General features: G+C 45.8%; 1 protein-coding gene across 3 annotated transcripts in view; it reads left to right on the top strand.

Annotated features, from left to right (window-relative positions):
* TTC28 (tetratricopeptide repeat domain 28) overlaps nt 1-14,466 on the top strand; it is a 187,410-nt gene that overhangs the window by 58,463 nt on the left and 114,481 nt on the right. Inside the window, exon 1 of one of the 3 annotated variants that reach the window (XM_054843937.1) lies at nt 4,320-4,777. The exons of the other annotated variants lie outside the window; for them this stretch is intronic. Within the exon in view, the coding sequence (XP_054699912.1) occupies nt 4,751-4,777 (27 nt within the window). The 5' untranslated portion in view covers nt 4,320-4,750. Of the gene's footprint in view, nt 1-4,319; nt 4,778-14,466 lie in introns of those variants that run through there. 3 annotated transcript variants of the gene reach the window in all.

The raw sequence follows: 14,466 nt of genomic DNA, 5'->3' as shown, positions 1-14,466 counted from the left end.
ACTTGCAGTCTGCCCACCAAACCATCTGCAATAGGACTTTTTCTACTTGCAGTATATGTGATTACTTCTAGGTGATGCACTTTGGTTGAGTAGAGGGAATTTTAAGGTGTAACAAAGGTATTAGAACTTTAAAGTTATTTAAAATGAAAGGTTATGCAAGAAAGGAGATAGTTCTTGTCAAAGATTAATTTGAAAAAGACACTTTAAAAGATTTTTTTTTCATTAAGTTGTAAGATTGAGATCTAATATCAGATATGTCTTAATAACACACAGCTTTCTTCTCTGTTAGTCAACATCTTTAGGAGAAAAGGGTCAGGTATTTGGCACAATACACTGGACTGCCAGATCCACAGTCTGAATTTTAAAAATACCAGTAAATCAGGGAAAGGACAAAAAAAAAAAAAAGGTATTGGTGTAGTCAGTAATTTTGCTGGATGGTTTTGTACCAACCAGCCGAAATGCTGACTATTATTCATTCATAAATATTGGGAGGAATAAAATATGTTTATTCTTTATTGATATATGTTTGGAAGAGAAAACTGTTCCCTGGGAGCTCCTGTCAGTGTCCAGAAGTCTGGACCACTCACTCAGCATGTTTCCTACAGAGAAGAGATGTCAGTAACCTGTGACAGGTTCTATGAATGGGGCATCATCCTCTGTGGGAAGTGACGGCACATGGCTCTCCAGACACAAGCAGTATTTTGAGCCGAGGATGCTCAGGAGGGGAGCTGATTGTTTCACCTTTAATGAACTGAGAGGCATTTAACTTTGATGGACCAACATTATTTTCTACTTCGTATTTGTATTATTAGGCAACTTGTCCACTGATTCAGACCGAACTTCACAAAGCACTAGTATTTGACTTTTCTTGGCTTTGGTGATTACTTGAGAAAATGAATTGGTTCATTTTGAAATAGGCATGAGGATTCTGTTCTCATGATGAAGGAGATGGAAGCTGCCAGTGTAAGAGGATGGTTTCAGCATTTTCTGACAATTGGATCACTACATGCTGAGTGGCTTTGAAACTGGGACCTAAAAACCAAAAATCATACTGCATTTTCTTTAAGAATTCAGATAACTCTCTGACTTTGAAAAAGTGAATAATATTTCCCATTTCCTTCAGATGCCAGGCATTTGTACTGCCTTTATTCTGGATATTTTCTATGGCTTTGAAAATAGTGCCAACATTATTTCTTTTTTTCAACAGCAGAAAAAAAGAGAAGTTTAAATATAGCAGAAATGCCAATCACTGGAGTAAGAATTAAGATTAGGAGCGAACCAGCTCACTCCCTTTTGTGACAGGTGTATATGCACAGCTCCTGCTTTGCTTCCTGTTAATTATCTTTACTCAGGAAAATTTCAAACCCCTCCTGTTGATCGTGTCAAAACAACATATTTTGCAATCTGTCCATGAATTAAATTAAGCTTTTTTTTCTGACAGCATCATGGTAAATGGCTGATTCTGAGCGTTTATTTTCTTTACCATTTACAGAACTCTTTAGAATTGTCAATGCTAGTTCTTAAATTTATGGAAATCAACGAGTTTCAGGGCACACTGGCTCTACTGTTAATATAATAGAAGGGCATAGCTCCATGATCTGCTAGCTCTGATGAGTTAAACCAGATGGAGTTCCTTTTCCGCACTGCCACACCTGTTCTTTTATGTCCCTACTGCTTTTCAAAGCTTTATTTTTCACTTGCATCTTCTTGGTGGTTTTATTGGTAGAAAGCTGCCACAAGTACTGTCAGCAATCCAGATGAAGGTGTGTGCACAGAAACACAGAACTGAGAGCAGGTGTTTGAGGGTAGCGCAGGACAAGACGGGAACTACTTCAGGTGGCTTTGGAACCGAGGCTGACGTGTTCTGGAACTGTTGCCTGAGCTTTGTCTTTGTTGTGGAATACATGCAGGCATGGTGGAAGGGATGCAGCCTCTGCGGTCAGAGCTGAAACACCGTGTATGAGTTAGCTGCTCTTGCTTCCATGTGATCCTTCAGGACTGAGGAACCGCAACGAAAAGAAGCTGTTATATTTCCAAGGGACCTAGCAGGGAACATTTGTTGATCTACATTTTGATACTACATTTGCCATTAAATTTATTGTTTACCCCTGAGATGCTGTGCTGTTGGTCATTCATCATAGCAATGAAAACTACGACTCTGCACCACTTCAATAATATAAAACCCAGTTAAATGGTGTTGTGTTCGTATATGAAGGATTTTTAACTCTTCTGAGACTCTGTTCGTGTTTTAGAGTATTGTCTCAGAACAGTACCCAGACCTCAGGCAGAATGCTTAAGCTGCCCAGCTTTACCTTCTGTCTGCAGCATTGTTATGAGTGAGGAGAGCACAGCGGAACAAATACTCCAACCACAATATAAAGCTGAAACCATACATATTCCAGTAATAAACTTCTGGTGAAATGTCTTGAACGCGCAAATGAGAGATAAGATGCTGCATCTCTCCAGGGTTCCGCCTTGTGTCCTCTGTCCTTCACGAGGAGCACTGTGTGCACTTACTGCATTTCACCTGTGACCTCCGTGCTGCCGTCTCAGGTCAGCTGGAGGCACCGACTGACCGAGAACCTGGAGGAGGGTCAGCCTGTTAAATCAGAGACACGTCGCACTTGACCCCATGAAGCAAATGAATGGGACAGTGATGTGGATCACCTTCTCTGTGATCCTCTCCCAGGAACGAATAGCTCCCTTTCTTTGTGGGTCTTGGCCACTTTCTTGGAAGAATACTAAAGAGAAAGTAAAACATTAGGTTGCAGATTGCAGCAAGTGTGATTTTTTTGGTCACCCACTTTAATAGTAATTTCTACAAGAAGTTTATTCTGCTTTATTTACTGAGGAAAGAAAAGAGATTTCTTTTTGACTGGAGAAAAAGTTACATTTCAGCAAAATCAATAATGCTATTACCAGGGAGAAAAGCCAGAGCTTCTTAGAATCAAAAGCTCAATATTGAGAAATCATCTGGATTGCTTTCAATCTACCAAGTTTTACAGGTCCTGTATAAGAGCAGTATACTGTAACAGTAGTATATGGCAGTTGAAGAACTTACAGTTCCTCAATTTGATGAATATAAAAGATGTATTCAGAATTTTGCTTCAGGCCCCAGTGAATTCTGCACAGGTGCTGGGATCAGTACGTCTCCTTTGGTTTTCTTCTACTATTGCAATCCAAATGCTTCAACCACATGGAGGGAAAGTTGTGATTTCCCTCAATGCATGTGAGACAGTCCAGGATGACTGGAAGAAACAGATGCATTGAGTAGGAAATTACATGGGAAAATCCAGTTCCATCTTAGTTTGTTTAACCCTTTCCCCTGGACATGAGCTCAAAGAGAACAGGCCGTTCTTCCCAAAATACCCTCTGCTGTCCGCTCTATAGATCATATTTTTTACCGTGTTGCAAGCACCACAACACAGGGTGACTTTGACCTTGTCATTGCTTTGTCTGTTCGGCTTTAATACGTGGTAGGACTCGTAGTTTTTCTGTTGATGAGCACAGCCTTTTGCGCATTGCCTCAAAATACTTCCGAGAACCAAAACACTCTTTCCTCTGGGGAACCCCGAGCTGTTGCATTTTGGAGCATCACAAGTAAAACCCATTCTGGACCGCTTTAAAGCAATCTCGGATTCTACTCTGGGGAAAAAAAAACCCCATACCTGTCAGGGAGAACAGTGTTATTTTGCTTGTTTTACCAGTATGACACTGGGACGCAGAGGGTTTTGACATCACATGCGTGCCGCCAGTGGGAGAAGCCAGATCTCTTGAGCTAGGTTTTGCTTGCAGTTTTTATTTGTGGCAAAAACCCGAGAAGAGTGGCAGCCCCCTGGCTTCGCTTCCCCAGAACACGGAGGGGTTACGTGAGTCCCTGCTGCCAAACCTGAGGCTGCAGCCGCGCGACATACTGCCTTCCCTGCCTGCCTGAAGCTGGCCGCGACAGCGCAAGGTGGCACCAACCCCTCCTCCCCGCGCCTCCGGTCCGAATTCTTCCAGTTGGCACCTCTGCAGCCCCCCCGCACCCCACCCGAGCCGGGACGAGAGGCGCAGCCACACGCAGGCTGCGGGACGCCGCCGGCCGAGCCGCGGTGGTGCCCGCGAGTGCGGCGGCGAGGAGAGGCCTCGGCTCCCGGCCGGGCCCCGGAGCGGGCCTGGGGGGGGGCGGGGGGGCGGCACCGCCGCCTTTGTGCGCCGCGGCCGCCTGCTGGCCCGGAGGCCCGCGCGCGTCTCGGCCTGCGGCGGCCTCAGCACGCGGGGCGGGGAGGGGAGGGGCGGGGCGCGCGGGCGAGGGGCGGGGCGGGGGCGGTGGCAGGACCCGGGGGCTCCCGGCGGCGCAGGGAGGGGGGCGGCGCGGCGGGCTCTGCCGGCGCCCGCGCCCCTCTCTGCCTCCGTGCGCGGCGGAGCGGCGGGCGGCGCCGGGTCGGGTCTCGCCCCACACTTGGCGCAAGGGCGGCCGCGCACGATGTGCCCGGGAGCTGCGGCTCCCTGCGGGCCGCGGGCGTGAGCGGTGCTGGCGCTGGCGGGGCGCGGCGGAGCGCAGCGGCGGAGCTGGCCGCCGGCGGCTGAGGAGAGCCCCGCTCCTATGGCCCGCGCGGCGGGGCCGGCTCCTCTCCCGCGGGCGCGGCGGGGCGCGGCGCGGGCCTCGCGGCGGGGCCGGGCAGCATGACCGCGGGCTGCGGCCCCGCTGCGCTCGCCGCCGGCACCCAAGCGCGACCTTGATGCTCCGCGTCCCCGCTCTACAAATATGATGAAATGGCAGCCCCGGAAGAAGGTGGGTGACGAGGCGGGGCAGGGCCCGCGGCCGGCTCCCCCGGGGCGGGCTGTCCCGGCAGCCGCGGGCGGAGCGGTGGAGCCGGTCCCCAGTGCCGGGCGCCCCGCGCTGCCCTGGCCACCCGTCCCCCCCACCCCCGCCCCGCCGTCGCGAACTTTTCTTTTCCCTCCAGCGGTTGTCGCGCCCCGCCCGGGACGCCGAGGGGAAGCGGCCGCCGTCTGCCGAGGGCCCCGAGTCGGGCTGCGGAGTTGCGGGGCCGCCGTCCCCTCCGTTCGGCCCCGGCGCGGCCCGGGCGGTGGCGGTCGGTCGGTCGGTCAGTCTGGCGTTCGGCCGTTTCCTAATATGGCTGCTTGGCTGGAGCGGCGTTTACAGAGCTCGGTCAGCGGCGGGGGCAGCGGCCCGTGGCGTGCCCGGAGGGGAGAGGCCGCCCTTTGTCGGGCGCTGCCTCGCTCGGGGCCGGCGGCAGCCTCAGCTCGTCAGCGCGGCGGGCGCTTGCTGCGGGCTGCTCGGGGCGCGGTGGCCGTGCGATGACTCCAGCGGTTCGGCGCCTGGCAGGACGTTCTTCTTCCAACGCGCTTGGCAGGGCTTTTTATTGACATTCTTTTAAGGGAAAATCTAGCAAACTGAATGTGCTGTGCTGCCCCTCCTCAGCAGTGACCCCTTGCTCCTGGCAGCTGTGGACTATTATACTTTTTTTTTTTTCTTTTGGAAAAACCTGCTTGAACCAGCAGGGCTCCTTCTTTCTTTGTAGCGTGATGTGTGATACTGTGTTTTACATCAGGGAAGAAATAGAAATCATATGTGAAATGCATGAGAGCGTCTCTTGCTTTGAGTGCTAGACATTGAAATAAATGGTGCTTCGGAACGTCCTGATTGGAGTGTGTATTGCCACTGCATCTCTGGGTAGTCCCTCAGGCTTTGTGCCACTGATACCTCATCTCTTTTCAGCTCTTCTGAAGCTGTTCCTTTATTTTTTTTAAGCAGGCAATTGCTTCTAGTGAGAGGAGTTCTTATTTCAAATCATTGTGTCTTCAGCAGGATAAACAGATGATGGGCAAGCTCAATGGGAGCGTCTGTGCGTTTTTCAAGCCCCTCTGTGCCTCCTTTCAAACTGGTTTTAACATGTCTACAAGCTATAGATTTTTAAATGTCTGGTTTTACTATTTTCAACCGAATGTGCAGTCACTCCTGTGGTTATGGCTATGGAAACCCCTCCAGGCCATGGTTACAGCAGTATCGACTGAACCACTGAAATATTATTCTTGGCTGCTGGCTGGACTCCTCGGCTCTGGAAGATTCCGTTTCGAGTGTCAGGATTCACTCTGCAGTATTGGCTCACCCGCTTATGCTTAAATCACAATGTCAGATTAATTTTTTTTTTCCTCTGCATTATTGCCTGTGTCCAAATCGAGTTGTTTTTTGGGCGACCAAATTTAATAGCGTAGAGGATACAGAAGATAGCTGAAATCGTCTGAACTGTCAAGCATCTTACTAGTCTGAGCAAAAAATAGTTCCTACTCTTGCTATGATGTGATGGAAACTATGTTCATGTTGGAATAGGTTCTGTTTTCAACTGCAGTACCAGTAAAATCTCAGCAGAGGTTATTTTGTCAGTGTTGCCAGCATGCTCACGTGAGTGTAGCCAGGATTTCTGCTGGCCTGGCCTGAGTGCCTTTGTAGTGTTGCAGTCATGTGCTTTACAGAGCAGTTTTAAGAAAATGACTCATGCAAGCTGCTCCAGAAGGCACTGCTGCTCCATTTCTTAATAGGACACAAAATGAGAAGGACAGTATAGTAGCCAGTGTTCCTGTAGCCCTTGGTTGTTTAAAGCTGTTGGTCATTCCTGAAACTGACTTCTGAGACATGATTTACCTGCCTCTTCCCTGTTAAAACATCCAAATATGAGAGCTGTCAGTACAAAAGCTGGACATGTGTGCTGCTGTACTGAATTAGGAGTCTTGTTTGATTTATTAGATTTGCACTCATATTCTTTTGCTTTAACCACTTTTTTATTATTAAATGTTTAAGATGTGTTCTGTTCATTGAGGAGTTTTTGCTTTTACAACTGTTAAACTGTGCAGCGTAGGATTGCAAGCAGTTTATTAGTCCTGTGTGTAAACCTGGAGTAAGCTCCTTTGTTTGCTGATGCTAAGGTACAACTATCGCCTGTAGTGCATAAGGCATTACCTTGCCTTCAGCTACTGAAAGAAAGAATTTGCATGTGACTGAATTTTTTTTTTCGTGTCATAAACCATGTATATTTTTTCTAAGTTTAGAAAATTACTCATTTGCCAAATTTTTCCACAAGCACCGGAACCAATAAAGACTCTCTTCCTGTGGACTTCCACAACTTGCCTCAGACTGCATTTCCCTTTAGGTTCCCCCTGCATCTCCGTCTAGCAGGTGGCTGGTGCAGAGCAAGGTTCGTGTCGCTGGTCTGGGCTGCCACTGGAATACATTTCTCTGGCAAATGGTCAGTGGCCCCAAAAGCCGTCAGAGCTGGGGTGGGCGGACAGGTGGGCTGCCAGCACGTCGTGTGAGCCTGTTTCCGTGGGAAGCCAGGCTACAGTGCAAGCATAAGATGTCCAGTGCATTAGGGTGAGCACAACTGCACTGACAAACTCTCAGGAGGCTAGTAACTAAATTATACGTGGTCTGGATACAGATATGGCTGATGTGTTATATCGATGATATTCTTTGAAAAGCATAAAATTAGCTATGTTAATATGTTGAGTGGCTCAGGCTGCAGGAATGACATCTTTCTTTTCAGTCCGTCCCTTATCACGACCTCTTTTGGAAGCTTCCTTCGGCTTCAGGGTATGGCTTGCCTGAAGGGTGAGTGTGCCATGTGTACTGTCCTAGGGATGCTCGCTCAGTCAGCTCCCTGGCGAATGAAACGTTCTGCGCTGTGGTGACTTTTGCTGGATCTCATCAGCCCGGACTTGCCTCAGGCTGCTCTGACTCATCGGCAACTAGGGTTTGCTGCAGTCTCTTGGCTGAGGGAAGAAAAGAATGGCTCAAGTGGTGATGTGATCTTGTCTGCTAATGCAGCTTCTTTTATCTGTGAATAATAATAATAATTAAAAAAGCCATTATACTTGTGGTTGCTTAATGGGATACTGGAGTTCAGGTGAGAGCGCTCCTTTTAAAATTATTAAAGCCAGCGAGTTGAAAAAAAGTGACGCTTCAGGTTTATTGAATGTGACTTGTTATGCAGGAGCAGTGTGGTAAATTTTGCATGCTTAAGAAGCCTGATAACAGAAAATGTTTTAGATACTAAAAAAATTGCATTTGCTACTCTCTTACGATGGCTAAATGTTGGACAAAACCTGGAATCACTGACTGTGTCAGATGCAGGTTTCATGAAGGATTCAATAAATCATAAATAACACAGTGATGAACTGCAATATCCTTTTGTTACTGACATGCAAAAGTTATATATATATTTACCAAGAGCATCTCAGTAAGAGGATTTGTTCATATATATACACTAACTCCTCTATAAACAAATAGCTCTTTCAGTTTTCCTGCAGTGCAGAAAAAAAAAAGCTCTTCATAAATTCATGCAAATCTCATTATATTTCTGCCATAACTTATTGTCTTTGACCTCTGTATTGGTTTTTTTTTTGAAGTCTGAATCTGTAGTATTATGTCTAAGTGTTCCTTTAGGATTGTAAATACATGCTCAAGAATGTAACAGTGCATTTCATATTGGCCACTGTTGTTTTTAAAAAGCATAACAGTAGGATCCAAAAGCTAAGACTTTTGTTTTGTTTTAGCATGTAACTGTGCACCACAATTCATGGCTCCATCTGTCCATGCTGTGACTTCATCTGGGCATACATGTCCACTTCTGCATGGATGGAGAGGAGCCGTTTACTCCCTGTGCCATTCAGGCTCCACTTCAGCTCTAAATGATCTCAAACACCTTCTGTGAGACAGTCTATTAATTTCATTAGAAACAATGGAATATCTTTTCATGACCTTACCCTTGTCAGTAGTGGTGCTTGCATGGCCTGTTATGCAGAAGCACTGTTGGGAAAATATGGTGAATGCAATCTGTATTATATCGCTTGTAAAATGTCACGGGTCGTAGAGGAGTTCTCCGTAGGGAACGGAATGGGCTGATTCCCGGGTGGGCTGCTTGTGTAAAAGTTAACCTTTTCCCTCTGTTGCGTGGTGAAATGGCTTGTACTACAGAACAGAAAAGGACTGAGAAATACTTGCAAGACAATGATAATTTCTGTAAAGGCCCTTGAATTTAGCTGACCCTTAGGTTACTTTTGGTACAAATTAGTAGGTTACGGGCAATAGTGGGATCGGTTGCGTTAGGATTTACCAATGTGGCAAGTGCTCTGAATTTCCAAGCTGGAAAATCAAACCTGTTTTGCAGAATTCTGCTCGTACTAGCTGAAAATAAGCAGATTGATTTTTTTCCCCACTCCCCCTCCTTTCCCCACCCCTGCTCCTTCCCCCCAGTTTTATAACTGGCAGTTATCAGAGGGCACTTAAAAGCATTCACAGTAAGCTTTCCCGTCTCATATTTCTTAAGAGGCTTTTAAAATCTAAATCTACCCTCTTATATGCTTAAATAAACAAAAATGAATAGTATTCCTGACCTGTTAAATATTGTAGATCTTTTCCATTTAAGGCTGTACAGTACGTGGCTCTGGAATGATGTTATGCCTGAATTCATAGCAATCTGAGCTGGTAATCCGTTTTTCTGCAGAGTGATAGAGCTCTGTCCTGCTTTCCTCTAACAGCGACTGGGAATGAAGAAGCTTCTTCCAAAGCTGGCAGGTCTGAGGAGATGTAGGCTCTGCGGCTGAACTGGCTGCCAGCGACAGGGCTTTGCTTTTTGGACTTCTCAGGGTAAATGTTATCTCCAAACTTTTAAAAGCTTTGACTGCAGGAGGCCTTCTTGCTAAAGATTGTTGCCTTTTGTCATCTCTAGTACTTGTATTTCAGGGTCTTCTGCTGTATGGATTACTGTTCCACCTGTCTGTGAATATTTAGGGTCTTGCAATGCGGTTAAGATTGGCCCTTTGATAATACTATTTAACTCTTGGGTAGAGCATGAGCTCTAAAAAGCTTCATTTGAAAACCGATGTTCTACAATGCTTGGAAGATGCTATGCTATGAGCAAGCTCAATCCATCACTGATTTTTCAGGTAGCGAACATTGCACTACCTCTTGTCACAAGGTTAGAGCAGGCTCTGTTTTGCTGTACTGGTGGAACCCCAGTCTGTGCCCTAGCAGCACGGGATTAGGAGTAAAGTATAAATGGGGATGTTAAATGGCAACAGAGAAACGCAGTAGCAGCAGCAGCAGTCCAGCAGACTGTTCCCACGGTTGGTGACAAGATGTGTGGGATTGTGTATGTTTGCTTATAGGAAAGAAAAAAAAGAGCAACTGACATTACGTTTTCCTGACATACACTTTCCTCATGCACAAGAAGAACAAATGCAAAGCTTAGTTTCTGTGGTATTTTGTTTGAGTTTATACAGTTTTTACAAATGCTGCAGCAGCTGTTGCCATACTTGTCCTTATTGCCCAAAAAGAATGTGCATCAAAATGCTGTCTTGGAGCCTTTGATTTACCCAGCAGAAAAGAACTTCATTGGACAATTCACTATTATAACTTGATCTTCCTTTAACTTAATCTGTGGATGTGGTTTATTCCTCCTCTTCTCTGCATGCACTTTTAAAGGTCTCTATCTTTTAGGCTTTCGTAATAACATAACGATAGGGTCATCAGATAGGGATTGGTGATTCTTTTTGTTATTACCAAAGATAGATGCATATTCTGGCAGAGCAGAACCGTGGGTTAATCAATATGATGACAATATACCATACACCAAGAAAAAATTCCTCCTATATTTCCTAAATAGAGCATGTGATAGGAATACTCTTTGCAGGAAGTGCTGTACTGGAGAATTTCAGAGTAGAAGATAATTACTTGTAATTATGGAAATTTCTGCAAGGGAAATTGTCTTAATTTGTTCCTGTTAAGGAGTGGAATTGCTCTAGTTGCAGCATTTGAATCCTTTTAAGAGATTAATGCAGTCTTCCTTCATTACTGTGAATGGGCTTTGTAACCTTCTTGTATATCTAAAATCACCCTTTTAATCCTGCTCACCCGTTTGAATTTCTATTAAAACTTAGTTTGGTTTAGAAGAAAAATCAATAATAGGCACAATGCCTCTCTTAAACTGGGTCTGTTATTTCAAGAGCTGACAAAAGAGGTTAAAAATGAGCACAGAGAAGCCCAAGAAGAAAGTTAGATGTGGGTAAAGGTTGAAAGAAGAGGATGTGATACTCAGCAAAGGTAAGAACTTACTCCTTATAGCAAGGGTGTGACATATGCACATTGTACATGTATGTTCTGGTAATAGTGGATGCCAGAGTGAGACTTCAAGCGTGGTTTGTGTGGTGTGTGAGTAAGAAGCCATTTTGTTGTGGGGCAAACTGGAGAAGATCAAAACAAAGTAAATGAATGGGGCAAGGAGATGGATACGACCAGACCATCTTTTCTAGGGCAGTGCACCATGTTCTTCCACTGCTCGGAGAGGGCATGAACCTGCTCTGCCTGCACTCAAAATCAGAAGTCATTCAGATGTAATCAGCATGGTGCCGTGCTCAAGTACGTGCAACCTGCCTCTCAGCAAGGCTTACGTCCTTGCTTGGCACTGCGTTACAGAGCTTCCGTTTACGTAAAGGTCGGTGACTTCAGCTATTTTAATAACCCAGATCTAGGGTGGTTTAGTTTCTTGCCTACATTGGAACAAAATTATACAGCTGAGATGGGAATATTTATGGGATAGCCTAGTCTAACACTCTGGAATCGGAATCAAGTTTTGTGGCTTTAGTTGTGAATAATTTCTGTCCTTTTAATGGAAAATAGTTTGTAATAGCACTCGCAGTTAGTGTACAAATCGGTTGAATCTTTCCTGGACACAAACTGTTGTTTGGCCTGCCATTGACACGATAGAGCAGTTGGTTATTATACTGGTGAGTCTAGCCGAACTGGAGCTGATGCCTGAAGGACTAGGGAGGTGTCTCCCACTGTGGTCTGGGGAGGCCGGGTGCCTTGGCTTGCAGAGTTGTGTCCAAATAGGCTGTTTACATCTCCCCTGTCAGCTGAAGATGTCAGTGCAGGGACACCCAGATGCAAACCAGCCTGTGTTTGCCCCTGTACTAGCCAGTGCAGACTTAGGCTGGCTCCCAGCAGGCAGAGGAAGAGTCTTTGTCGCGCTGCTGTAGGGAGGCTCAAGAGCAGAGCTAGTCAGCGTGGCTGAACGCCAGTCTGCCTCGGGTCTCGTTTGGGTGGAGGTCCGTATGTGCCGCACCTCCGGGCACACGTCCGGCTTGGAGGAGGCAGGCTCTTCAGCCTGGATTCTGTGGTGTAAAAGTGGCTGAGCAGCCCTGGGGGTAACCCAGCTGCGTGGGGCTGGTCGGTGGAGGCTCTGCTGGTGCAGGACCCAGACAAAACCGTGCAGTTCTGGGAGCTGCTGCCTCCTCAGATTAATTCGGATGCTATGTATTTGTACAGGAGCATGCCAGAATATATTCTGAATTAAAATGCCATCAGAGTGATAGAACAACTGTCTGATCTCATGGTAAACTGCGCTGTTTTTCTTTCAGAATTTTTTGTGTTTTTCTTTTTACCTTGTCGTCATTATTTTCTTTTCTGTTATGATTATCTTGTAACCTGCCAGGTGATGATATCAGCTAATCTATCTTGAAACCCAAGCCTGGAATGGAACGAAAAGTAATTCCATTGATATTCTGCCAAGTGTCCACATTTCCCTGACAAACCTGCTGTTCTGTAACTTCCTTCATCAAACACCACTAATGCAGACTATTCGTATGCCTCCCATATGGATAACTGCAAGGGGCTGGCACTTCTGCCCTCTCTTAAAGTGGAATCACACCTAAGCAGCCATGAATTGACGGCCATAAAACATTCTACTATTTTTACTCTTAAGTGGCAGGAAGGAGGGACTTAGAAGGCTGATACATAAAATATCCAGCTGTGTTATTCATGTTAATTAGGACTTTACAGAGACTGTTATGACTTGGCACCATCCCATTTTCCATAGAAATGTTAATCTATTATGGTTGGAGCGCCCTTTTGTGAATTTCTGGGTTCTGAATTTTAGCTCTTGCTCAGATGCAGACCCATACCTGGCATATCTGGGCAGAGAAACCCCATTGCCAGTCTACCACAATGTGGAATGCATATCACAGTGTCTTCTCTCCCAGACTTGCTAGTTTCTTGGCATGTCCCTGGTGCCTTCCTGGCAGTGGGAGTTCTGGTTTCCTAATCACACCTGTGAGGTACCAAGGGGCCGTAAAGCCATGAGTTTTGGCGTAGTGGGGACTTCCTTAGCCACAAGTCCTGTTACCGTGAAAGACAGTGGAGTTACAGGACTTTGAAAAGCAACAGGCTTTGGAACACAGCTTCCGTCGTTACAGTCTTATCACGCCGGTGAGCTTTGGTTGGTCAGAGTCCTGTGGACAGCCAGCCAGACCTCTCATAACCAAATCGGTTCTGTGTTTAGGAAAGCAGTTTTCTTTTAAAACTCTGCCTCTGTTCTTGCTATTATCTTCTAGATAGGAAGTGTTGCAAAATAAATGGCCACTGTTACAACCAGCTATTGTTGAATTAGGTTAGGTTCTTTTTCTGCTAATGCTCCTCTTTGCCATGTTACAGGCTTCTAGGCCTGCATCAGGTGCCAGGCTCTTGCTATAAAATGGATGCTGTAGACAACAGTTGCCATCACGGTTGACGTTCATAGAGTAAAATGAGATTAATAATTAGGCTCAGACTCCAGGACTATGTCAGGGACACTAAAGAGAAAATAGCTTTTTGTAGGCTTAAAGATGGGTAAAGGACAACTGGTAGGATTCCAGATGTGTTAACAAGAAGGTTCGGTGCTGCCTTCCCCGCCTTGAGAGTCCTGATAATGACAGCATGCTCTGTGACCAGAGCAGAGGCAACAAAACTCAGCCCACGTGGGGTGATAGAGCTTTGCATATCAGCCAGTAGAAAAGGAGGGAGAATCTTTGGTACCAGACTTCTAATTTTATGAGGTTCTGTTAAAGTTTAACCTCTTTCTTCAATAGAATCAATTAAATGTATTATAGGAAATTCCTTGCTGTCTCCAAAAAGACACATGTCTCAGTTTGCTCTGGATGTCCATAACAAATTATGTTGTCAGAGAAATTCCTTACTTTCCTAGGGAGGTTTTAAGATCGTTCTGTCCCAATTTGCTTGGGTACTAAAATCAGGCTGGATTTTTGAACAGTTTTGTTTGCTTATAGATTTATATCCACTGGAAATTGAGGATAGCTCAAACAATCTGAACATATGCTGCATCTTGGTATTTTCTGTAATTACTGATGTGATAATCAAACTGCTTGTAGCAGAGATAGCTACATATACAGCTAAGGTAGGCTCCTATGTTATTTACAGGACTTTCTGCATTTTCAAGTGATTGTTTTGTTCTTATGCCTCTCCTCCTGCTGTCCCCTAATCAGTTCAGCATTGCACCGTGGATATGCCTCACCTGGACCTGAGCACATGGATGCAGAAAGAAGGGAAGTGAATTGGATGATCTCGTTAGGTCTCTTCCAACCCGAGTTGTTCTACAGTTTTATGAAATAAAGGCACACAGATGGAGAAGG

This window comes from Grus americana, chromosome 16, assembly GCF_028858705.1.
Source record: "Grus americana isolate bGruAme1 chromosome 16, bGruAme1.mat, whole genome shotgun sequence".
Classification (NCBI taxonomy): domain Eukaryota; kingdom Metazoa; phylum Chordata; class Aves; order Gruiformes; family Gruidae; genus Grus; species Grus americana.
This window is presented reverse-complemented; position numbering and strand designations above follow the sequence as displayed.